This window comes from Thunnus thynnus, chromosome 3, assembly GCF_963924715.1.
Source record: "Thunnus thynnus chromosome 3, fThuThy2.1, whole genome shotgun sequence".
In the NCBI taxonomy this organism is placed as follows: domain Eukaryota; kingdom Metazoa; phylum Chordata; class Actinopteri; order Scombriformes; family Scombridae; genus Thunnus; species Thunnus thynnus.
The window spans coordinates 9,785,327-9,812,447 of record NC_089519.1 but is presented as its reverse complement, the minus strand read 5'-3'; the positions used below and the strand labels follow the sequence as shown (position 1 = coordinate 9,812,447).

The 27,121-nt window shown below is 41.1% G+C and overlaps 1 protein-coding gene across 11 annotated transcripts in view; it reads right to left on the bottom strand.

The window, feature by feature from the left end:
* The window catches only part of rgs12b (regulator of G protein signaling 12b), a 52,380-nt gene that overhangs the window by 22,480 nt on the left and 2,779 nt on the right, over positions 1-27,121 (bottom strand). For all 11 annotated transcript variants that reach the window (XM_067584106.1, XM_067584110.1, XM_067584112.1 and 8 more), the window contains exons 3-5: positions 26,594-26,833; positions 24,945-25,937; positions 19,115-19,234 (exon numbers count right to left, since the gene is read on the bottom strand). In XM_067584106.1, coding sequence (XP_067440207.1) covers positions 19,115-19,234; positions 24,945-25,937; positions 26,594-26,833 — 1,353 coding nt within the window. The remainder of the gene's footprint in view (positions 1-19,114; positions 19,235-24,944; positions 25,938-26,593; positions 26,834-27,121) is intronic.

Genomic DNA, 27,121 nt, shown 5'->3' with positions numbered 1-27,121 from the left:
GAAAAGCAGCTAATCATTATATATGAAAAGGTGTAACCAATAAATGTTTGGCATTTTTGCTTGATAAATTACTGAAATATTAATTAAAAGTAATTGTAATTTTATGTTCCTAGACTGATTGATTGACTAATTATTTCAGCCCTTATTGGTAGATATCATCATATATCAATAACATCAAACCTCATATATACCCCAATTGTAACTGGTTCAGTGGCCTAATTTATAGCGGCTGCTGGAAAATCTTGAATTGTTCTGAGAAGTCCTGACTGTGCTCTGAACAATGATACTTCGGAAATGTATTCACTGTGTCAACATTCAACACCCTCACCCACTTCAACAAAAGATAAGATATGTCTTTATAACACTCACTTGCAACACACGCTGGTCTGAATCACATCCAGGGCCATTTATTATTTCCAGTTGACTTGATGATGCATGTCTCTCATCAGGATCCCTGTCTATACACAGAAATCTTCTACATACAAGATGCGACTGATAAGAGTGTAGGAGGCATTATATTATGACTGTTGATCAGTAGCGATAACATACCCCACTGGATTATGTGTAAAACATGGTTTCTTTGTGTACAGGTCCAAACATGTTTGTTCACCTACATCCTCCTACTTTTCAGCTCCCTGAACATAAAATGCCACCGTGTAGCCACATGCACAGCCTGTTTATGTTGGGTTTATGTATGTGTATGTGTGTGAACGTGTGTGTAGGGAGTGGTTGGTCACCTTGTGTGCAGGTCCCAAGTGCTTTATTAGCTGTGACTAGTAAGAAAGGGGTGGTTTACATCATCAGTTATGCACTCTGGACATTGGGTTCAAACTAGAGCTAAACACACGGTATAATTTACAGGTGTCCATTCTCACTGTTATCATAATATTAATACTTCAAAACCCATAAAAGTCTCTTTAAACAGTCTGAAGTTTCCGAAACGTTCCTTGTCTGTGTGTTGTATGTGCCTCTAGGTGCACGATGATTCCTGGAAAAAGACGTTCTGTTTTATAAGATGAGACATAGAGCAGCCAGTAACACTTGACAGGGTGAATAAAATATGTCTATCTGTGGGAGAAACTGTCAGGGATAACATACGCACAAGCGCTCACAAAGACAACCCTGTTTGTACCACAGGAACCTATTCCTGGCTCCGACACTGGAGCTGTAACTGCCACCTTTGGTAAGGAATGAGAATCCACTCTTATGTAGGTGTGAGAGCGAAGTGAAAGATGACTGAATAGACTGAAATATGGAAGAACACTGAACATGTCCTCTAAGTGTACTCATGTGCCTGTAAACACTGGCATTACCACAGGAGACCACACCTATAACTGAACAACTGACATACACACGCTGTCCTTAAAAGGTGACTTGGAATTCACAATGCAGGTTTCCAAACTGCACACGCTTAAACACACACACACACACACACTTCCAGCTGAGGAGGAAGCTGTTGCGCCAACAGTCTCAATGTGTGCGTGCCTGTGTGTTTACTTTTGAATATGAGGTGAATAGTAGCTGCCATTGAGAAGACCGGACTCACTCTGCCAGGATTGGCAACCATGAAACCACTTAGCTTTAGCGTAGCTTAACTCTGTGAGGCAAGATGAGGCAAACAAGCTGATTAGCTTGTAATGATCCAAAAGTCAGTCAAATGAGGCTCCGCAGGTGTGAACACGGAGGGGGGGGGGGTTGCATTCCTTGCAACACAGAGATGTAGATGCACAAATAACAAATCTAAGCACTTCCTGAAAAAAATGATTTTCAGAAAGATTTTGAAAATACATAACTGACTAAAGCAACAGATAAACAAATAGAACAATCAGGAAACTCCGTGTCAATGGCCCCATGGGTTCAAAATCTCAACAAACATTTCAAAACTTAATTTTTTATTCTGATGTGAAATGCTCTGCGACTGTCTCTGGAATTCTGGGAAAGCCTAAATCCCTGCGATGCACTCAGGAATCAATATCTACTCTCCATGAAAGAGAGGAATGCAGATAATGTTTGCTTCCCTACAATAGAGCCGCACAGGAGATGTGACTCAGAGGCTGAGCGGGTGATAAATGTCTGTTTTACTTGGCTCCTTGCCTTAAGCGCACCACCGTCACACAGGCAGAAGAGGGAACAGACGTGAATACAATACAATCTGATCAAATACCTCTGTCTGAACACCCGCAGACACACGCTCTCACAGCTGCCAGTCCACACACCAAATGAAGTGAAATTCACTAGTACTGAGAGAGCAGAGTCAGCTTACCTTTCTATTGTTTTATAGCTGTTTTTGCTCAGTTTCTTTAAACATGCACAGGACGAACTTTGGGTCACACACACAGAGGCAAGAAAAAAAAAAAGAGGCTCTTTCTGTCTTCGCCTCCATTTGTCTCAGTTTCTGGCCCTGTCCCAACCTCTGTCTCCATCTCCCGCTCTGGCCCAAAACACATCTGGCTTTGAGAGGAAGAGAAACAGCCTGGAGCTTTCTCAAACTCTTGTGAGTCTTTCTTTTCTTCTATCTCACTTCACCTTTACGCACACTTCCCCTGTCTGACACCACCGTCCACAGAATGGATTGTTCATTTTTAACTTCTGCTCTGTTCTTTCCCCCCAAGAGCTCCTTGTCCTCTCTCTCTCTCTCTCTCTCTCATTCATTTCCATTTTCTATCTGTGCCTCCCATCCTTGTGTTTTCCCCTTTCATACTGTATGCTCTGAAGGTAATGGATTCCTCTTTCTCCTTGTGTTCTCTGCTGTATGTAATAGTCCCCTCGTTTTCCTGTTTGTCCCTGCATTTCGCACGTGTAGCGAGCGGAACAACACTGGTACACACTGCAGACACCTTCACTCATCCCTCTCTGATATTCATGACAAGGCGAGCTGAAACTGGAGTACGACACTGACGCCTTGTCATCAGGAAAAGTGCAGCTGATTTTTTGTTGTGGCTTTTTCTACATGTGGCACTTTAACAACCTAACCAGTCAGACTTAGGTTTGTTATTTGAAACTACTTTGTCTTCTTATGTTTGCCTCCATGGACATGAATAAATGAGTAGATGAGTAACTCTTTCTGTACACTTTTACTAAAATGTACTTAGAAGTTCAGTACTTTTCTACAGACCACTTGTAAAGCACAGTAAGTGTGTTGTGTGTCTGTGTGTGTGTGTGTGTGTGTGTACTACTCACTGTATTGAAGTTCCAGACCCGCTTGAAGGAGAGCCTCTTCCTCAGGCTCATCCTGCTCTCCTCTCACAGAGGAGAAAACCTAATGACTGCTTAATCTACATATCTAGCACACAAAAACAGTCATGTTCACACACACACATACACTCGCGCGAACTCTGACGCTAACTGAGCTTCTTTGGAAGTTTTCTAGGACAGGAAACTGCAGACAGCTGACTCGGAGGGAGCCATGCCTCGGCACATCTGTCACACACACGTTGAATTGGCTGTAACTATCTGCTAAAGCTGCGAGAAGGAAACACACACAGTTTCTCTCTCACTACATTATATAGCCCTCTCCTCTCTCTCTCTCACACACACACACACGCACACACACTCCTCCACAACCTGAACTGACAGACTGACTAGGAAGTTCCATTCTCTCGCACACACACACACACAGACACACCGCTTCGTTTCCATAGTGACACGCCCCCATCAGGCAGCAGTTACAGAGAAGGGGAGGGAACAAAGGTCAGTCTGCCAATCATGTTGAAGCACAGCCTTTACCTCTCCACCCTCGTCCTACACTTCCCTGTTCAAATCGCAGTACATGAAGGTTTAGGTCTGATCAAATTCAGCTGTGTCAGATCTTTTCTGGCGATTTAAGAAATTATTTTTGTGTTTATTGCTTCATGTGTTAAAAAAGGACAGATGAGAAGTAGAGAGGGGATAAAAAGAGAGACAAAAAACTCCTTTAAAAAGATTAATGAAAATTCTAAAGGTTTGCTAAAAGGTCAACTGAAGCTAACAAAGGCACTTCACAGGACAGAGCAGCCTACTTCAGCACACACTCACTCTTTCTCTCACACACACAAACAAAGGCTGCGATTGAATTTGTGCATATGGCCTTGAGCCTACACCTAGCTCCCCCTAATTTCCTGTTTTGGCAAAAAAAGAGTAAGAGTTTCTCTCACACCTTCTAAAATACTTCCACAATCTGTCTTTTTGATCCCACTGTCTTCGACGGTGATGACTCACTGGAATAAACCATACACTGGTTGGAAAAGACATGCAGTAGATGAGTGTGTGTGTAGCTTCACTAAGCTGCACTGTGTGTGTATTTGTCTTGTCTTCATGTTCAATTACAATTACTGTATTTAATTAACTGTTAATGAGTGTCTCCACTTATCTTCTCTCTATGAGCAGGCCTTGTACCAGACTGTAGAGCTGTGGGGAATCCAAATATATTACAGCATATAAAACTCTCTTTTGTATTTGCATTTTGTGCGCATTTATTTAGAAAGTCTCACCTCGTAGGATGTGCCAACCCCCACTCCCCCCAAAAATAAAACATCAAAGAGCTGAGCTACATCCTCTAAAACCCTGAGAAAAACCATAAGACATTAAGAGCTTTGTCAGGACCTGTGTTAACTAGAAATTCTAGAAATTTCTTCCTATTATTTTCAATGTGAAAGTGTCACTTTAAAGATTATTAGCCCAAAACAGGTGACATTCACTGCCCTCTTTTCAGCACTACAAGTGCCATTTCAGGCCATGGAGCTCAAAACGCTGCGCCATATTGTTGTTAAAGTTAATGTTAGCCTTCCACGTCCCCGTATCATAGCAACATCAGGGATGGCTCCGGCACTCAGCCCCCCCACTACCACTACCACTACCACACATACACACACACTGAGGCTGACAGCGCTGCCAGAACACTAATTACCAGTGCTGCTAGCGCTAAAGAGGCCGCCCAGTAGAACCTGAAAACTTCCAAGTTTGCCTGGTTCAGCTAATGCACCTCAAATACCAGTAAAGCTGCACTGTTCAAATTTTATTTCAAAACAGCTGGCTAGTTTATTCATGCATCTTCAACAGGCCAGGAAGAACTATAAGTGGTCTAAGAGTAACCTGTGCTCAAGCTCGGCCCAAATCTGTCAAAGGAGGGGAAGAGAGAGGTGCCAGGCGCCGCATGGGATAAGTGGGATATGACAAAGTTTAAATTGGCTAAATCCACATCCTGGTGAGAAAAGGAAGAGAGAAGAAAACAAAAGAGAAGAGAAGAAAAAAGAGAAGACAGGAGGGATTTCTCATGTCTCACTCCTCTCTTTAGTCTGATTCCTGTGGTCTAGCCAAGCAGCTTTGTTTTGTTTGTGAGAATGTGCAACTGTGCGTGTGTGTGTATCTGGGTGCGTGTGTGTTAGATTATGGTCTTTTCTAGGGCAGTTCAACATAAGAGGGAAATATTCTCTTCTGCAAATATCTGATGACAGTAACACAACAGGACTACACACGCAGAGAGACATTCTTGTGTGCACTCAATGCATGCACGCACACACACACACACGCTGAAAGTTAGCACTGAATAAATTTTGTGCTTCTAGAGTGAATTAGCATTTCTGAAACAATGTTTTATTTTAACCACACATACTTTTATGGTTAAAATACACATGTTTGGCTAACCATGTACATGTACAAAGCATTTACTAAACACACAAGCATACTTAGATCTGTTGGCATATAAACTAAGTGGGTTATATCAGGCTGTGAATTAATTATCTGATAAATTCAGGTTCATTTCCAACTCTAACACTGACATAAAGTAGTCATGTTCATTGAATAGATGAATATGACTAGAGAAAAGGCTAGCTCCTTACTATTAACAGAATATCAAAACCTCTGATGGCTGACAGAATCATATCATCTCATTGTATATTGTCATATTGCCCAAATCTATATTTGTTATTTTGCCTAACCCCTGTATATAATGGGATTTTTAATTAGTTTTTAACTTTTCCAAATTAACATCATAATGAGAAATATTCAAAAAGTTAACTTTGTGATAATAACAGGGATTAAATTAAGAAAAGATTTGTGAGCCTGAAAAGTTGTCTAGGGAGGAAATACAATGTACAATGTATTGAATTAAGTATTATATGAATTTAAAACTGCTCTATGCCTAAAATTAGGCATGGTGCCTGAGAACGTACACCTGTAATAAAATAGAGTGAACAGGAACCAGTGTCTTAACTGAGAATATGAAAGAGTTAGCATACAGCAGCACACTAGGAATCAACAGATGGTTTTCCTTAATGGTCAAACTAACGATATTGTATCTGTATTTACTCACTTTCAAATCATCTCTGCCAAAGAAAACGAACCACTGACAATATTTTTGCTGCAGAAAAGAGTTTATTATCCCTTCGTTTCTCTGACTTGCACGCTAACACCCACGTCCAACAAAACTCAACAGTGCCCTCTGCTGTTGCTATTGAGGTGAGGCATCAAGTACATCAGAGCAGGAAAAAAGCTTTTTTGTTTCTTCAGATCATTTTTCTTTTGATGCTGAAAGAAATGTGCCATTAGCTGTACCAATGATTATTTAAATGTGACAGTAAATCAATGACAATGAGTTAATCAGCCTTATCAATGGGACTAGACAGACCACCAGCTGAAGGCAGACGTCACTGGCAACAACACACACATGATGATATTTAGGAAAGTGAACATACGTATGTTGGCCAAAATAGCAGAACTGGCCTACTTGTGAATTGTGTAATATGTCCTTGAAATCCCACTCATCAAACTGGTGACTGTCATATCTCTATTACATGTAGAGACACGTACCACTACTTGTTATTCAACTTGATGTGACTCACGTGTTGCTCCTTTTTGAAATTGTGATTTACAGTAGTAAGTAGCTAACAAGCTGGTGACAACAGTCACAAATGTTGCAAAATTCTGTCTTATGGCAAGGGGATAAATGTTTAAAAAATCATGATGACTCATGCCAAGCACAGGAAAACTACACTAGTAAAGAGGAACAGGGGTCATAAGCAGACCTTCAACAAACTGACTGAAAGACACTTGACAGGATATTTGCTTAACAGCACTTCAAACTAAAGCCTCAAACTGGTACGTTTTTTTTTTTTTTGTATAATTTTGTCTACCCTCTGTATTTTTTGAGTGCATTTAATTCACAGCCCAGCAACTGACTTATCACATGACACCGTTTGATTGTGCTGATGTGGTAAACTGCACCCATCTGGCACTTGATGAAGATAAAAAGGAACACTTGTGTTTATCTGAGACTGGAGCTACATCTGATGTGACTCCTGGCCTCCTGAGGTGTTTCATGTACAGGAGCAGCGTTGATCCTGTCTCATCATCTGATTTTCCTACCCCAACACACTCTGCTCCCAGGGGATATCACGAGGAACACACACACACACACACACACATACACACACCCTCACATAGAAGATGTGCGTGCAGGTTGTTATCTTTGAGCATCGGATTGTGTGCTTATTCACTTTTTGGGGGGGATATGAATGAGTGTTTTTATGCCTATGTGTATGTGTGTGTGTGTGTGTGTATGTGTGTGTGTGTGTGTGTGTGTGTGTGTGTGTGTGTGTGTGCTGGGTCAGAGGGCTTTCAGGCCGTTCTTTTCTCACTGCTGTGTTTAGTGAAATAATGTCCTGTGCTGCTTTCCACCAGAGTGTCAAAACCCCCTCACTCAAGATTGCCCACACACACACACACACACATACACACACACACACACAACTGACCCAACTGACTACATGAAACAACCTTGTTGACTATAATCTCACTCCACATACTATGACATATATTAACACAATGTACATTTAGTATAAAATATTCGTCCTATTTTTTGCAACTAGACATACTGTAACTAATTGGCACGATTATATTTGAATAGCAGACCACAATAACATATCAAAATATTTTCCTCACAACAATTCCCAGTAAGATCCATGGAAAATAAATACAACACTGTCTCTTTCCTCTCTCGATGCCCTGCAGTTTTTGATCTAATGGACTGAATCAAAGAATCAACAGGCTTCCCTTTAACTCAGAAGAGCCAGAAACAGCCTTGTGATTGGCTTCGCACAGGTCACATGATCTGTCATTCCAGAGCTAGGCCTCATAAGTAAAGTTTAAGTTCATTCAACACATTTAAATTTAAAGAAATATGTATTGGAGCGTGAGCTGACAGGTCCACAACAACAACAAAAGCAGAGAGCTGTGACATTAAGCAGTAGCCCTCATTTGTTCTGTTGCTTCACGGTTCAAATAAAAGAGTTTGATGAGGCTTTACATTCACATTGGCAAACACAGTTATAGTTCTGATAGAACCTACAGCATCTGTTTCAGTAACATTGGTCAACAAAAAGTCACGATTGTGTAACACAATCTGCATGCAATATGTGACAGAAGCAAGGGAGTCATCAGTGACATGCGACTGCATCAAATATAGGAAGAGCACACGCACATAAATACCCGCGCACACACGCACATACACACGTGCACACGCAACTCGTTACTCACTGGTTCAGCGGCCGTTTCAGAATCCACGCTCAAAGTTTGCTGCTCCATGAAGGAAGAGACAAGTAATCCTCAGCACTGCGTGTGAGAGCTCCCCTCAGCACACATTGTCATCAGCTGTTCAATGTGTGTGTGTGTGTGTGTGTGCAAGCAGAGAGATGAAGTGATGGCTTTCAAATGTCCAAACCGCTACAGAATGTCGTTGTCGCTTGATTCCCCTTTCCTCTCTCTCTCTCTCTCTCTCTCATCTCCCCTCCTCTCTCTCTCTATCGTCTCCCTTGCCCTGCCTCTCTGCTCTCCCCCTCCTCTTTCTCTGCTTTTCCACCCACCCTTGTATAATTTCTATTCCACCCACACTGCTGTGGTCTGAGAGACCCGCACATACACACGTTCTAGACGAATGCGGAGGCAGGGCTGCAGAGGGAGACCCCTGCCATTAAGGAACACACACACACACACCCACACATAAGATCAGTGCTGGGTGAATGTGTTACCCTCAGTGCTCTTCTGTCATCTGCTTAGTATGCCCCACGCATGTCTCTGGAGCACGGAGAGTAAACTGACATTCATGATGGGTGGAGAACAAGGGGGAGAAAGAGGCAAAACAGGGAGAAGTGGATGTACTGAGGGTTTAGCAATGATCTATCCTGGAGGACTGAGAGGCGACAGAATACAGGAAGAGAGATACAAACATGCACACAAGTAGAAGGAGAGTGAGAGAAACAGTGAGTTGACAGCATGGACTGATATCTGAATCTATGATATGGCTGCGTACAGCAGAGCTAGGAAATATCTGCATTCCTCAACATGCCTTGACAGACAGTGGCGGTACTCACCCTAACACCCCCTCCCTCCCACACAAACCCTTCTCCTGCCCATCCTCTACATGGCCCAGGGGTGAGGAAAGCGGGTGAAGCACCACTTCACTCATATTGAGCACTGATAAATTCATGTATTTTACAGACAGGAACATACAGGAAGTCGATCACACAACAGGAACACAAATGTTTTCACTACAAGGCACAACAACATCACAGCTTCGGAAAGGGTTTTAAAGTAATGTCACAAAGATATTCAGGCCCTGTGTTCACATAATTAGGAGGAGTTACTTCATGTGTCCATATCGCTTATTCCAATTCACAGTCACTATGGGGCTGGAGTCTATCCCAGCACTGTATTTACATTGGTTTTCAACATTGGGTTTGGCTGTGTGTGAAAAACATAGACAGACATGATGTAAAAGTTTGGCTGAATATTTTGTTTTAAAGGGGAACTCAACAGATTTCACATGAAGATCAGTTTACTCATCAGGGTTAGTACTACTCAGCATGTAAAACTGTATATCACTGTATGTCTTCTGTGACTACAGAGAGAGCTTTCTAAAGTCTGAAAAAAAGACTGTTTGTTTGTTTGGTCATCAAATATTGCAAGCCTCATCCTTGACTTATTAATAATTATCAATAATAACTTGGATGTTTAATCAGTATATACTTATTTTGAAGTAAAAATCTCAACTTTCTATCATTTTCCAGAGCTTTCAACTGCATATCACAGCCTTCCACACAGGAGTTTTCTGAGCAACTGAGCCATAATTGAACCTTAAAGAATAGGTTTACAATTAAAATAAGTCTGTCTTGAAACAACACTCAATATTTGGTACATTAAAACAGTTTTTGTTGCTGTAATCATTAACTCTGTCCATACTGGCCGTTAGGAGATCCCCTCCTAATGCTATTACAATGTAAGACAAAATCCACAGTCCTGGTTCTCTTTAAAAAAAAAAAAATAGTAAAACAAAAAAATGCATGCCAAAGTTGTACCAAAGTCAATATGAGCCCACAGCAGTCACAGTTAATCAAAGCAAGTGGATAGCTTCCCAGTGACAGTCTTTTTAGCACAAAAATTCACTCTTTTTATCACAGTGGCTCCCTGCGGCTTAGCAAGGCAACACAGTGTGGGGAATTTTGCACTGAAATGGCCTTAAGTTTGGAAGATACCCTCCTGACTCAACCAGATGAAACTGCCAAAACCTAATATTAGCTTTAGATGAACTTTAGAATGCATTTTTGCACAGAACAAGGATTGTGGGTTTGCCTCCCATCACTTCCATACTGTATGGGCATGTGAGTATTGTATTATGAAAGACTTAAAAACACCATTTAAGGTTTAAGATGTTTTTCTTATCAGACCACTGTTTGACAAAGAAATACTCATAACAATATTTTGCCTTTCTTAAACATTCTAATCGTTAGAGCATTAGATATTAGATCACATGTAAGTTTGCTGGGAATTTGACAGATCCTGAACTTAAACGTAAGGTGAGTTGACCTCAGAGCACAGTGGAAACTGTCAGGCAAATGTCTTGTGCTTAGGCCATGATGCCTGTTTGTGTGTGAGATTAGATGAGAGTTCCCACAATTCCCCATGGAGAGACAGACTGCATTTGTCTTGGCAGGGTAGATGACAACATTATGGTTCTAAGTCAATTAGCTTTTGGGTAAGTCATGCAAGTACAAGCACAGAGATATAAAAAGCATGAACCAACACAAACATACACTTCACAAACAGGCACACGTCTATGTAGTAGATGATATTGATAAGTTAGAAACTGTCAGGCTTTGGTATTTCAAAACTACGCAAATATTGAAAATCCAACATGTCTGTAATGTTATGCCCATCTGCCATCAAAGGGAAAGTGCACAAAAAGAATACATATAGAAAGACATTAATGAATAAAGAAATATTGAATGTCTATTGCTGATAAAATGACAGCCATAAATGGTATCAAAAATGGGATATGACATGATGAAAATATTACAGTTGCAATAATTATCTTTTGGTCTCCTGGAGACAGCAGAAACAGTTTTGAACACAACACCGATTATCATTAACTTTTAAGTTGGTATGGCGAACTTGTTATCTAACAATTGTTTAAACAGTTGCTTATTTACGCATCCAGCAGTTACAGAGCAACATTATCATTCAAAGTCGTGTTTCTGTCCATCTGGTGAATGTAAGTCCAACATTCACTTTCTTTTAGCTCTGGTTTGGGTCTCTACCAACTGCTGAAATATCTGGCTCTTTAACTGCTACTGTAAATTCTCGATTATGCTCACCAGCTGGTCACTAACTTTTGGAGCTATTTTGCTGAAAACAACACTATGAGAGTGGTGAGAGTGAACCAAAACGGTAAAGTTGCAGACTTGACAGCAAAACAATGAGGTGAAGCTCGCTATAAAGCTTCATAAATTCACAGGGAGCTGCAGAGTTGAGTGATAATTCCTGGTTATAATAGAAACTATAAAATAAAAATATTGATTATACATAGCCACTTTAAGGGTCATCTAACAATAAAGCAAGGAAGCTCTATCTGTCTGTATGTTTGTCCTTCACCTATCTGGAGAATCGTTCATCCGATCTATTTCATACCTGGCAGGTGGATTGCTGGGGACTCAAGGAAGTGCAGTGTCGAGTGTGAAGTTGTTTGAATGAGCTGTTCTAGAGAAATATATAAAAAAAACCTTATATATAACATTGATTTGCTTCTTTGGCAAGTGGAGTCAACAAGCGGAAATACGGACACCGCCATTCTGCCATTGCAACCCACAACATGGGCATAGGTGGGATTACATCCATAGTGATAATGACTTGAAAAAGTTTAAGAGACTTATGCTCTACTATTGAACTTTGTACTGTGAACGAAACATGGCATTTACATTCGAGACTTACTGCAGGATGTCTCAGACATGTTTTGAACGGGCACTGCAGTTCATCTATGAATCTATGTCTGTCTTGTCATGGAAATTTTTGCATGTCTCACTCAAGAACACACAAAGACACAAGAGAGAACATTAAACCTTGTTACTTGTTGAAGCAGTTGTAAACACTGTACAATATTTCACACAATCAGTAACAATTATACAAATGTCCATATACAAAAAAACAAAACAAAAATACAATTGTACAACAGACAGTGTGACAGTGAGTCTCCAATTGTATTTTTGGAGAGAAAGCATGTTGTTAAGCCATCCCTTTCTCTAAAGATTGCGACCACACAAACCAGACAGTTTTATACCTCTCAAAAAGTTAAAAACAGTCAGGCCCTTAAATGGACACTTCCACAAACTGTTACACCCTCTTACAAACAAGTATGGTCATACTATGACTTACAGAGACCTAATGGTCAGTGACTTCACGCAAGGACATCTTTTAAATTTAGCTCATCTAGGCAATAGACTTAAGGCAAAGGGTTGTTTATCTCTAGCTAACCCCAGAGGTCAACAAACAACCCTCAGATAGGAACAAGTTCAAGAGTTCACACTGAATTGACAACAAACATTGACTCCTTAGTTTGAAAACATTTGTAACATATATAATATATACAGTAAAATAAATCATATGATAACCACTATTTAAACCTCTCTCACAGTCTGTCTGTCTGTATGTTTGTCCTTCGAATATCTTGAGAGCCATTCATCTGATCTACTTCACACTTGGTGGGTTCATTGCTGGGAACCCAAGGACATGCAATGTCGAATTTGGTGCAATTTGGACACACGACATGTTTGATATTAATACACTTTGAATAAACAAGTGAACAGTGAGCTGCTCAGCTCCATGTCTGAGTGCAGCAAGGGCTGTTTGATATAAATACCGCCACATCATATCTGGGTGGGGCTTCTGGACTCTCACTTGCTGAGCGAGATAAAGGCACATGCCTCGCTTAGTTAAACTGCCTGAGAGAGAAGAACACCTGCACACAGGAGAAAAAAAACAGCGGTGGAGGCAGTATAACTAGCCAATAGGAGTGCAGACACGTTTGATTGGCAGCAGAATCAACCAATGGAAGGCCGTAAACTACTTCTATGGTTGAACCTCAATTTCATCTCACTGGTGAAGTTTCTGTCTGAATTTAAACCATTTAATTTATTAAATCCTTATTGTTTTAATTGATATGTTATGTGTTATATCACTTGACACATACACATGCGGTTCTCAAGAAATAATAAGCATTTGGCCTGTTCAGAACAGGGACGTTTTGAATGGGCACTGCACTAATTACTGTAATCTGGGGAATGTTATACAAAACTTACATTGAGGTTGTATAAACCAAATGACATGAAGAATCCCTTTGGACCTGCTTTAGCTTTAGTGCTGCCAAACCTTAAGCCAGCACCACCTTGGGTATTGTACACTGCTAAGATTTTTTAACTTGCTCCTGTGGTCAAAGTTTAAATCATCTGAATTTTAACCCTTTTTGCCACCAACCTTTCAAAATGGATCCAGTAAGATTACAAGTGACCAGAATACCGTAGTTTTATTTTAAAATAAGAGTTTTCAGCATTAACTTCTCTGTAGACTAAATAAAATCAGGGCCTGAGTTTCAGTGCGGGATTGCGGGTTTTGCGCATAGTTTCATCGATTACCGCAAGTCTAGCACTTATACTGCAGGGAATTCCCGCACACATTTACAGCAATGTCTGATAATGTTCAGCCAACGTTTGCACTGGTGCTGAATGCAGGACGCCTGGCCGGAAGCGCTGCATCAGACGGACCGACTTCTACCCTGGACAACACACATGGCGCGCTCTCTCTCTCGCTCTCTACAAGGCTATGAGCCCCCTCTGCTGTTGCAGCATCTCTCGCAAGCATATGCAGACAAACTTGCAACTTTTTTAAACAGAGTTGTTATTAAGTGGAAAGAGATGAAGCAGAGGAGACAAGTGTACAGGGAAAGTATAAAGGATGGAGACAAGAGAGAAGAGGGAGCCATCAAAAGAAAGACTAAGGACACTGATGCATCTCAAAGAGATGACCACTAAGAGAGGAGAAGGAGAAAGAGACAACAAATTACAGCAATGTATATAGTTCAGAGAATCAGAGGAGAGCGACAAAATGCAATCTGAGGTAAGAATAGGGCAAGGTAACACCTGTAGTTAAGTTCACAAGTAGTATCCCCCCCCAAAGTGTATAAATCCCCCCTATATGAAGCATTTAAGGGGGGAATTCCCCCCATTTTGAAAAATGAATTTCAGGCCCTGTAAAATACTAGATCTGCTAAAATTAAACAATATGTGCATCCCTCCACAGAAGGCTTCTTGTAAAGAATAAAACTACTTTGTCAAAACCTTTCCCCTGAGGGAACATGCCACCAGATAGCCCCACGGCTGATTACTTTTCACATTTCACTCTCTTCTCCAAAACATATAGAGAACATTGTGTGCACTGGTATAACATCTTTTTTTTCCCTTGCTAGAATTGCCTCTCCCACCAACGCTTGAGCTACACTAGAGGGAAATTTCATCTTCCTCCACCTATCATTATGTTGCAGCTTGTGGAGGAAACAGAAGCAATCAGCCCTGCAATCAGCCTATTGTCTGCATTGTTTGGTACTTAAATTTGTGCATATGACCTCTAAATGATTATTTGTGCCTGCTTTCATTTGTGAGTCTTACTAGTAAATAGCTTATACAGCTGGGACCAATTGCACCCACAGTCACCTTGCCATACACAGTTCAGCCTTCTAGGACCACTTGAGATTGTTTGCGTGTGTGTCAGCGTCCTTTCAAATGGTTAATTCAGTTAGCTGCATGGGAGGGTGTTTTTTTAATCTTGCTGACTCGAAAAAAACGATAAGAGCATATTTATGTGCAGTATATGTTAATGACATGGCAGATACTCCAACTTAAGATCGACACACAGCTGGAAAGGGGCAGATGTGTACAGCCTGACTTCCTTCCCTTTACTGTTGTCATAAGACAATGTCTGTTTGTTTGCATATTCGTGTATGTGTGTAATGGTTAAGTGTGTTAGGGTTGAGCTCTACAATTAGACCCATCACAAGATAAGCAGCAAGCCTCAAGCTTTGGCAACATGCACTGTGCATACATTACTGTGCATATTTTATACACACTCACACACACTTCAAACAACAACAGCATGAAGTCTGAAAGCTGCTAGAAAGGCTTAAATTGCACAGTGAACAAGATGGCTGAGAACTGTGTGTGTGTGTGTGTGTGTAAACTAACTGCAATTATAGTGCAATCATAGTAAGCTTATGTGCATTTATGTGTTTGAGTGTTACTGACTTCAGGTTGCAATGTGTTTGTGTATGTGCATGCATGTCTCTTCGTATGTTTGTGTGTGTGTGTGTGTGTGTGTGTGTGTGTGTGTGTGTGTGTCTACATACTCTATGTACTTTTGTGTTGAGGCCTCACTAACGAGAAGAATGTCAGCTTGGTGCTCATCAGAGCTCATTAGAAGTGCAGGCTAAGTTCGAACCCCATTACCCCACCACCCACCCCCCTCAACACAAACACACACACATCAATCTCTCTCTCCTCCCCCTTCTCCCGACACAAAGCCCTCTCTGTTTGTGGACATTACAGCATGTGCAGCAAGAGAAAAAGGCCTAACGACCGGAAGAAAAAGGTAGAATAAAGGGGGAGGGAGGTCGGGGAATGAGGGTGAGGAGGAGAAAAGAAGAGAGAAACCCTGCAATGGGATGGTCTGGCAATGGGACAGAGAAACACACACAACGGTGGACAATCCAAATGTCTACTGAAATGCACGGATGCTTCAAATATTACCACCTGCTGTGTGGTTTCTGTTATTATCTTTGTCATGATTAAAAATATATATATGATGGAATGGAGGCTGTGTTGTATAGGACTTTTTCACAGCAGATATTTTGACTTGTCCCTGTAGGAAAGGCTCAGGTGTAACTAACATTGAAGAGTAACTGCACACCCAAATTCTGCTAGCTCCCTCCCTCCAAGCATATTTAAAAAATGCAGCAAAGGACTGCACAGCAGATGACTGTAGGGGGCGTGGCCACCTGGCTACGTAGTGTGTGACATGAGAGGTAAGGGGACACCGACTGACCACTGCTCAGTGTAGCATGAATAGTGATGTAGAGGTGGTAGTCAGAGCTAACCAGCCATGAGCAGCTGCTGTCAGACTCTGTGTGTCCACGCTGGAAACATAGAGAGTCACATTCAGAAGCAAATTCATGGCCCTTTGTAAATGTTTCTGTGTGGTAACTTTGTTGTAGCTGAGCTAGCGGCTCAACTACAAGAGTGGTAGGTGGGTGTTAACATTATTTTCTTATATAAATTTCATGACGTAGATAAGCCCCAACCAGCCGACTCTCGTCTATGTATGTCAATATTAACACCGGCATTGATGTGTTTCATCACAGCGCAGTCATATCATTTAGTTTACAGCTCAACAAACACATTTAAGCGTGCAGTACCTCTTTAACGATGGCTGTGCTCTATTCCCAGTAAGCCATGACAGTGTGACAATGAGTCATCATGCACAATACCAGGACCCTGAAACTGAAGCAGCTTAATGGAATTCAGCCATCGTGTGCACCTGTGAAAAGGTCTTTGTAATGTGTTCTGTCAGGCAGCTTCAAGGCACAACATGGAGATTAGTACAGCAAAGTATAACCCCTTTCCAATTCTATTATAAGCCAGCCAATCTGGAGCTTTAAGTCGTCTAGCGTTTGATTTTCTCTTTGAGGAATTTAATTTATTCAGAAGATTTTTTTTCTCAGAAAATCTACACATAGCTACACACTTTAAGGCTAACATAAGTAACTAATATGTCAGTGAAACACTGATTTTTTTTATGTGAAACTGCTTTATTCTGTATTTTTTACCTGTTTATTCCCTTTGTATGTTTGTTTTGGAGAGGAGGAGACCTCTGTGGATAATTTGCTCCCAGTAAAAACCTGCTGAATGTCTGGATCTTAAATTATCAGAGAAACAAGCTAAGCAAATGTTAACAGCGGCTTCGCTTCCAGCCCCTCCTTATGTCCTGTGTCCGCCATGCAGCATCTGAGAAATACTGATTTTTAACGTGAAACTGCATTATTCAGTGTTATTACTGGTTTTAATCCCTGGGTCTGTTTGTTTTGGAGAGGAGGAGACCTCTGCGGATAAATCAGCTCCAGGTAAAAACCTGCTGAATGTCTGGATCTTAAATTATCAGAGAAACAAGCTAAGCAAATGTTAACAGCGGCTCGGCTTCCAGCCCCTCCTTATGTCCTGTGTCCGCCGAGCAGCGTCTGAGAAACACTGATTTTTAATGTGAAACTGCATTATTCAGTGTTTTTACTGGTTTTAATCCCTGGGTCTGTTTGTTCTGGAGAGGAGGAGACCTCTGTGGATAAATCAGCTCCAGGTAAAAACCTCCTGAGCAATGACCACTGAAGTAATCCTAACCGGGAGAAGCTGGTTGTTTAACAGTGAAGACAACAACTCCCATGATCCCACACTACTTCACAAGATCATCAAACTCCATATTTTGTTGTTGTTTTGATTGAGAGACCCCTAATGACAGAAATTACATATTGTGTGTTTAATTATATTTAAATATATTTTTGGGCATGTTGACTTACAAAGCAGCGTCAACCAGTCTGAATCCAGCTAAGGAGCTTTGCAGCATGTCCTGACATTCAGTCTCTCTCCCTCTCTCCCCATACTTCCTGTCGCTCTCTACTGGGCTGTCCAATAAAGGAAAAATGCCAAAAATGTATATGAAAAACTATTACTACTGAAGCAACATAGTGGAATCTGCTTATCTGCTCCCAGGGTGCCCAAGTAGCCACTAAACGGCGGAAACATTTAGCTTTCCTCTGATCTCTATCTTAGGATAACAGAGACAACCAACGCCGCTGTTATGAATCGCGCTCACAGACAGCAGGACTCTTCTATGGTCTCCCAAACTTTCACACACACATACATACACACAGGCAGGCCATGATGAGAATAACACACAGTATGTTTTACTTCAGTTTAACTTTAGTGTACAGTGTTATCCTGTAGCTGCTGTCTTTTCACTCACTTTAAGACTGAAGGAACAGCTGACAAAAAAAGATGCTGGAAATGGATTGTTATATATTTAAATTTCAACATAATTAAGTTGAGTATAACTGTGTACAAACCTGGGCCTTGCCCCAAGGGCACTTACAGTGGTAGCCATGATAGCAGTCTATTGTATCTCTCCTGCCTGAGTACTAGAGCAGCCGCTGTACCCACTGTAGACTTTCTCTTTATAAAATGTTGTAAAGTAGGACTAAATAGGCATATTGTTAGGCAAAACTCATGTCTCTCAAATGACTGGATACCAGGTCATTTCTTGCAGCTAAATGGAGAGCAAAAGTAGGATTCTCGCCTTGGTGTAGCCACACTGCACCCAGTCGGCAGAAAACGCTGAACCTGTACAGCGAAATGTGTGGCTGCACATATCAAATAGTAACCATAGTTAATATAGAGCAGTCCCCCGCTATCAAAGCTGTATGTCTTAATCTAAGTCTATGACCCTAAAATATCAGCTGAAAGGTGCATACTGGCTCGTTCTATTTGCTATGTTACCATGGTGATATGAGAAGAGGGCTTTAAGTGTCATGTGAGGATGTATGATGCGCTTGAGCTGCTATTATTAGAGATGGATGGTGCACGTGTGGCTCAAATGTGACAACAACACAGCGGTCAGACGAGGCAGTTCAGAGCATCGCAATAACACTCAACACTCATTGGTGGATGTATGTACAGTATATGTGTGCTGGTACTGTATGTTTGCATGCATTTGCTCTTACCTCCAGGTCGTCCAGGGAGCGGGCCAGGCTGAGACGCTTGGAGCGTCCAAAGGAGCGCCTGGCCGAGGAGCGCTGGGGGAGAGGAGGGAAGCCCATGGTCAGACCTCGGAACCGACCACCCTGAGGGGAGAAAAGATACACATGTTCAGTTCGTGTGCCATTTGTGATACAGTGCATACAGGTAGGGATGGCAGTAGCTGAAAAGTCAGAGAAGCAAGCTGGTGTCATTGAGGTTGCCAGTTCTCACCCTAGACCAGGTGAGAAAGGTTTGTGGGGTGTCAAGGGCTGGTGTGTGTCTTCCCTTCAACACCTGCTACTGAGCTTCCGCTAAGAAAGGTACTTTAGGTTGTATTAGGAAGCTCCCAGGTGTGAATGTGTAGAACTGAATGAGTATGATAAAACAATGCTCTTTCCAACTGAATTGACTTTCCAACTATAGGAAAACTGATGGATGCAGGGAGTTTCTTAGTGGTCTGGATTCATGGATTCATAAGATCCCAGTCTTTTATCACATTTCACTCCCCTCCCCCTCTCTTCTCATACTTTGTCACTCTTTACTGATACTCTTCAATATTAGTTTATGGCAGATATATTAGTATTGGTGTATATGTTTGCTAATAAGTAACAAGAAATTCCAGCATAGAAACACCAAAATATGTTTATTGTTTATTTTTCAACTGTAAAATCAACTGTAAAATGTCACCTTCAGTAGATGTCCTGGTCACAGATCTTAAAAACATTTAAAGATCCCCTCCAGACATGTTTTAGATACATAAAAATACTCTACTTTGAATAATCATTTGTGTCTAGTAAAGTTTTTCCCCCAGAAAGGTACATTATCTCATTCATTTAAATGACATTTACACTACTCTTCTGCCTCACTGAAAAATCCAGAATCTATAAATATGCAAATATTTTTAATTTCAAAAGTTTAACTGCTGGACAAAAGATGTCTCCTCCTTGTGTAGATGTTTCCATTCTCAGTGTTTGTGTAATCAACATCACACTTAGACTGGGATTGGCTCCAAACTAATTGTGATGTCACAAAATCATGCTGGTAGGTACACTCAGATTTAAACCTGCAGTGCAGAACTTTTGTGTCCCCTTTTGGCAGTGACAGTAATTACAAAAACTCTGTTGACACATGCTTACGTCATAGGCTCTGCTGTAGCCGACTATGTCACTACTGTTGCAGCTGTAAAACGGAGGATAAAAAAACGGAGGAGTGTCACAACTCCGGCGAAATGACTCATTTCACTATCAGAATTTGATCCATTTGGTCTGATAACATTTGGAAAGTCTAGAAGAGCTGCATGATTTAATTGTTTTCTCCTCATTCAAGTTAGTGAAGAGCTAAACTGGAAGTTAGCCGGCTCAACCGGCAAAGTCTCTATGGTTACCCTTAACATTGGTGCAAATTTCCAAACAGGTGTTATTTGGATAAACTGACCACTGGGAATCTAAATGGTTACTTTCTCACCTGAAAAAGTATTAAAATTTAATAAAGTGACCTACTAACAGTCCTACAGTGAAAATTACAACAGAAATCACCGTCAGTTGGTGTGAAATGCATTCTGGGATACTTAGCTTCGGCCGCCTTCAGCACTACCGGTGTGCCAGCGCGGGAATGCCGCCACAGACACAAGATTAAAAAACTCCATATACTGTGAAATACAAAAAAGATTTATCTGGTAGTGATAGACTTCACCAGCATTGTGTGAACTGGTTTGGCAAGGGCTTGAATGTAACTGGTGTTGATTTACATGTAAAAGTCCTGCACTGCAGGTTTAAGATGAGCCCAGAGGAACTTTCCCCTTCAACAGAAGAATGTGAAAACAAGCTTCTAGTGTCAAACATACATCATACGGTGAAGCACAAACATCCAAGTGAAGGAACAAGAAGAAAAACACATTTTTCAGTGGAAGGAGACTTTAAGGGATCTTTATCAAAAATGTCTGTTAATAATAATTAATAATAATTGTACTACATTTTTGTTCTGTATTAAAAGTAATAGCAGCCGATATATTGTTATCAAATATCAGTATTGTTATCTGCATCAACCTTAAAAATCCATTATCTGTCGAGCTATGACACAGACACCTGAAAAAATATACGTAATAAATAATTTGATAACAGACCACTCATTCTCTCTAACACACCCTTGTTCAGTTTATTTCTTTATTATTATTAGTGCATGGGGACTTTACAGTACTCACACTCTTGGTGGACTGTGGACTATGTTCAATAAAAACCATATCTTGAGTATACCTGTTAATAATGCTCTCATAAATTCAGTGGATGTCTACATTATTACACAACTTTAATAAAAAAAAAAAAACGTTTCCATTGATAATAATATGATAATTTTTCTATTTGTTTGCATTATCCAAACATATAGTAAATTATCCTGACCGTTATCCAAACAGAAATTTTAATCTGTACCACATAGAAAAACAACAATTTCCTTTCACCATATGACTGGTGTCTGTGTGTATTGACTTTTGAGCCAGGTCCTGCTCTACTTGAGTGTCACTATTAGGACAGGTGGTATAGAAAATTGAATGTCTAACTGTCATGTAAATGAAAATATAACATAACATGCTCAGTACCGTCTTTTGCTTTACATGAACAGAATCAGTGCAGCCTTGTCTGGAGTTTTGCTGTTACACATGCATGTCTGTTTAAGAGGGGTTTCTTTTTTTTCCACTTAAATGTTAAATTCCACATGTTAGACTTAGGCATGTACAGTCTTGTCATTTTGCCCGCAGTACCAGATTGTACTTTAGTCAACCACAGCCATAGCACAGAGACAAAAACAAGAGATGGACATTTATTTGGGTTTTATTACTGTGTCTGCTCACTGTTCTTTCATTTAATAATAAAGCTAATGATAATATATACAAATCATATTCAAGATATTCATATTTTTGTAAGGATTACCGCAGTGGAAACCCACTAACTGGAATGACTGAACTTAAAAGTGGCCAGCTGTTACATGACGCCATAAACTGCTGCCTAAAATGAGCACATGAGAAAATTAGTCACTGGGTCATCAAGATTTATTGTTAAAAGCCATCTGACAGTGATGTAACCAAGCTGACTGGTGCTATAAACTAAGATGAGAAGCAGCTTAGTCTTGCGTTGACTTCAAACAGTCTACAATTAGTCTATAATTAACCTTTTAACAACTGTTGCTCTTTTGTCTTTAGAGAACAACAGTAATATTCTGGTGCTTTCTATCTTCTCACAAATGGCATTTTCTTCAGACACTGTAGCATAGAGCATATATCAATGGACCCTAGTTGACTAATGAGGAATGAATCAATGCTGACAGGCTCCAGAGGCCAAACTATAACACATGTTGAATCTGACTGGCTGATTAGGAGCAGGTCTTGGCAGCATTTCATCAGGAGATGACCAGTGGTGTTGCCTGGATACCGAGTCAACCCTGCATGTGTATGTGTGTGTGTGTGTGTGTGTCAGATAACACAGATTTGAACATTTGATGTGATGTTGACACAAATATTCTCACATAACCTCTGTTTTACCTGTTAAAAACAACTCTTATTTATGATGGCTAAGATGAGGAAAGCAAACAAAAGGTTTTGATGAACTGAGATTTTGGATAAAAATTAAACCGAAAATGAATGTCTGTTGATCTGAGCCAGTGGTGCTGGGGTTGTTATGGGTGTGGCTGCACCAGAGCTTTTTCAGAGAAACATCTGAAAGACAAAAATTTTAGTGGGAAATTCGCAGCTTGTATCTGTGCAGTAGATCTTCTCCCCCCTGTCTCTCTCTCTCTCTCTCTCTCTCTTCCTCACACACAAACACATGCTATCGATGTCACAGAAAAGAGGTATCCTTCCTGTTTACAACAATACAGCTGTCAACATAAAAACCAAACACACACACACACACACACACACACAAAACACTTAAACACTACACTAATCTGACCACAGCTGAATTAATGTGCTAAAGCCTTGAAGGCACAGTCAGTATAATTAAATGGTTATTTTTTGATTACATGAAATACAATAAATGAAAAAAAAATCTAAAATAAATAATATATGTATCATATTTCAAGAGTCAAGATTAAACTGCTTGTTTCTGTATTTGGTATATTTAAAGACTTTAATTCCACAGTGAGGTATTCAATTCAAACATGTCATGAAAGTAGAGAAAAATCATATCTACTCTGTTGGACAGATACACTTCAGATACCAGGGAAAATTAATGTATAGCTTTTTTTAATAAAAAACTGGCTTGGTTTCCTATGGAGGATCAAGGTAATGCAGGTTCCAAACAGTGAAACAGTGCCACCATGTGGCAAACAGTCATAGGCAATTAAAATCACATTGCCTCAATACACTTAATACACATACACTGTTTTTAACAAGTCAGGTAATGCTCAAAAAAGTATTACATACTTATGAAAGATAGATGAAGTGCAACAAATCTACATTCATCTCAGCAGAATCAGCATTTTGTCTCAACTGCTGGCATTCCGTGACAGCCACAAGCTCCAAAGCTCTGTGTCTCCAGTCTGAAGACATTTTTCAGAGAGGTTAACATCCACCTTCCTGTCACTGTCAGCCTCTACCCTGCCCCTCGCCTAGTAAACACTTCCTCTGATTGTCCCCTGGGGTCCCTGGGACCCTGTCCTCTAAGAGCTTTACTGGGGAAACTCCAGCCTGTTTCAATATGAAGGAATCAAGAGTCTATCCCCAGCAACTTCTTAAAATGTAAATCAAGTCAGAGACGATGCAATTGTTTCCTACATAGTTTTAAAGATTCTGTAGGAGCGTTTCAGCAGTCTGGCTGATGAGAGGTTAATGCAGAAGGAATCCAGTCGGGCTGGATATATATCTTTCACTCTCTGTATGTATCTGCTCCTTTCTTTTGTCTGTAAACAATAGCAGACAGTCAATAACGGACTGCATCTCAATGCAACAGGAAATGTATTCCCACTAAATAATGCAGCCAATGTATTCAACTGCAGATTTATCTTAATTGGAAAATTTAAAGCATTTTTATTTACTGTTTGTCACATTAATTGATATAACCATGTTGTTTGAAACTCTATAACTTTTATATGCAAGGATAAAGCTGTTAGTTGTGCACTATACATTTACTCCACTAAAACTTGTCTGAAAAGCTGCTCTGCTATTACCAGTGAGACTCATTACGGAGGGAAACAGGTGGTTTTCAAGTGAAGGCAGATGCTTGGCTGGTGCATAATATATGATCTGATACTGGAGCAGTGGGGATAAATAACTTATCAATCCACTTGTACTAAGCCTGGGGAGAGAGCCAACTGGGGTGCTCGCATTATTCAATATAGTACAGGCATGTTTGGTGGGGTAAACATGGTCCATGGAGACTTTCAAACCACTGAAAAGTTTTACATCTGAGTGAGAAAGAAACTTCATTCAAGACCTGAACGAATTAAATGCAGGGCGTTGAGAGGGAAAGGGTGAGAACGCGGAGGATGAACACAGATGGATTTATAGCCTCGATAAACTGTAGTCTTGGACAGACTCTAGTCAGAGTAAATTTCCACAGCACGGGTGTGTGATGGGGGATGCTACCTGCTGCCCGGGCTTCTCATCTCATGTTCACTTTTAACACAACTCTTCCAAAAGGCCACAACCCGCAAACTGGCACAGCGTAACACATCATAAAATGAACTGTTATGGAAAAACTGACCATTTATAAGGTTAAAATATGTGAACAAAAATGAGTAAAATAAGTGGTCAGCAGGAAAACTGATAGAAAAATCAAGGGTATGACTAATAAAAACACTTTCACAATTTTATCAAAAATTTACCTTTTTCTCTCCATCCTTGGTGTTCCCTCGTTTCTTCTCTCTTTCACCTCTCTCTGCCCCAGTTCTCTCCCTGTCACCAGCACCAAATAGCTTCTTAGCCCACTCATCTTTCTGAGCAGCCAGCCGGTGGGTGTGGGTGTGTGGATGTGAAGGAGGAGGAGGCTGGCTCCCTCCAGGTGGTGGCAGGTGGTCTCCAGGGGCCAGTGGGGCCCGGTAACGGTCGGCTGGGATCTTGTTCATGGGCGGGGGCAGGGTGCTGCAGTTAGCTGATGACCATCCGTCGGTGGATTCGGCGTATGACTCCTGATCGCTGCTCAGGCCCTGGAGGTGGCTGTGGTGGTGCTGCTGACGCCAGTCTCTCAGTACATGGACTGGCAGCCACCGTTGCGGCTCCACCCCTCCTCCTGCTCCTCCTCCAGCCCCTCTCTTTTCTCCTCCTCCCACAGCTCCTCCCCGCTTCCCTGGTGAGTAGTGGTGTGGGTGGACACCTCGAGAGTGCCTGCCGGGCACGTCAGGGTGAGCCAAGGGGAGAGGGTGAGGGAGGTCAGCCAGGTGTGGTTCGTGACGGTAGTGGCCATTTCTCAGAGCTGGTGGAGGAGGAGGAGGTGGGTGAGAGGCTGCGGCTCCCAGGGTGGGGCTCCAGGCCTGCTGGGATGAAGGTGGACTGTCCCAGTGGCGTGGCCCAGAGACATGATTGTTGTTAGGAGGACCTCCAAGGTCAACTAAAAGCACTCTGTTGCTCTTCTCCTCTGGTAAAAAGTTGCCGATCCCACTATCACTGTTGCTGCTGGTGCTGTGGTTCTGCTGGGCATCGTTGTCTGGATCATGGAAAGCCCGGGCCCGGACCCCTTCAATGTTGTCCCCCATGTCCCGGTAGAGTACAGAGACAAACTGGAGGAGAGGCTGGGAACTGGGGGGGAATTCCAGGCAGCCTCCTGTGTCTGGGTCAGGGGTACACTCAAAGCCAAACCTTATGGCCACGCCCAAATGGACCTGAGAAAACAAATATTTCAATGTCAAATGTTTGAAAAAAATGCACAGGTATATATTTGTACTGCTGCTAAATGTTTTTTAATTGAATAAAATGTAACTGATAGTATTTCTATGGCTGATTAGCATTAGCAAATTAAATAAACTTAAGGCTTTCTGTAAACAAAAAAAATCAAGCAGCATCATACCTCAATACTTTTTGAGTACTAACCAAAATATGTCTGTAGCACTGACTATTGACATCTGCCAAGCTGGAATTGAAAGCTTGCCCAGATTCTTATTCTTATTTACTTATTCTGTAATGAGATATTTCCTCATTTGAAGCAGAAATGTGGTATTTTAGACTGTATTCTATTGAGGAAAATGTCTTTTACAGCTGCTTTGTGTTTACACAAAATTACAAAAAACACATATTTGAGAATTCTAGCTTATTTTGTTACAGTTTTGTAGAAAAATACACCTACGCCCTCAATGTGAGGTCTTCAGGTCAGATTTTACATAATAGAATGTGCCATGTATCTGTATAAACACATTTATTCAGTTCCGTTTATTCAGGTTTTACTCTTGATAGAGTTGTGATAAATGGAACAGAGGTATTTCCGTTTGAAGTGCGATTTGTAAATCACAATTATATTCCATCACTGTCTCTCTGTTCACACCTGGTGGTGGCAGAGGTCAGGGTCCACAATGAACACGTGACAGGAGGTCCTCAAACCACCCTCTTCGTCTCTTCCGTTGCTGAAGTAACGGTCATCGTGGTCATCTGTGGCCTGCATTGTGACCAGTCCGAAGAATCGCCGGTCATCGGGACAACAGGCGCTGAAGGCAAGTTTTTCTGCAGGATAGGTGGCCAGGACCTGACCTCTGTCACTGCACAGACGCACACTGTCATGCATGACCTGGAAGGATATACGTAACGCATGTCACGACTTGATAGCAGGGGAAATAATGAGACAATCACAGTTACCAGACATCCTTAGCAATTGCATGATGACAGACAAATTTTCATCTTGATACACTGTGTTTATACTGCTACAATAGAATAATCTTGTCATTTTATTTATTGCTTTCCAGCACTTTAAGTATAAATGCTAACAGACCTGTTAAGTGTTGACTTTTTTGAGGCCTTGTGGCAAACAAGATTAAGGCTTACTAGGCAACTGAGTTTACATTAAGCCACTATTGTT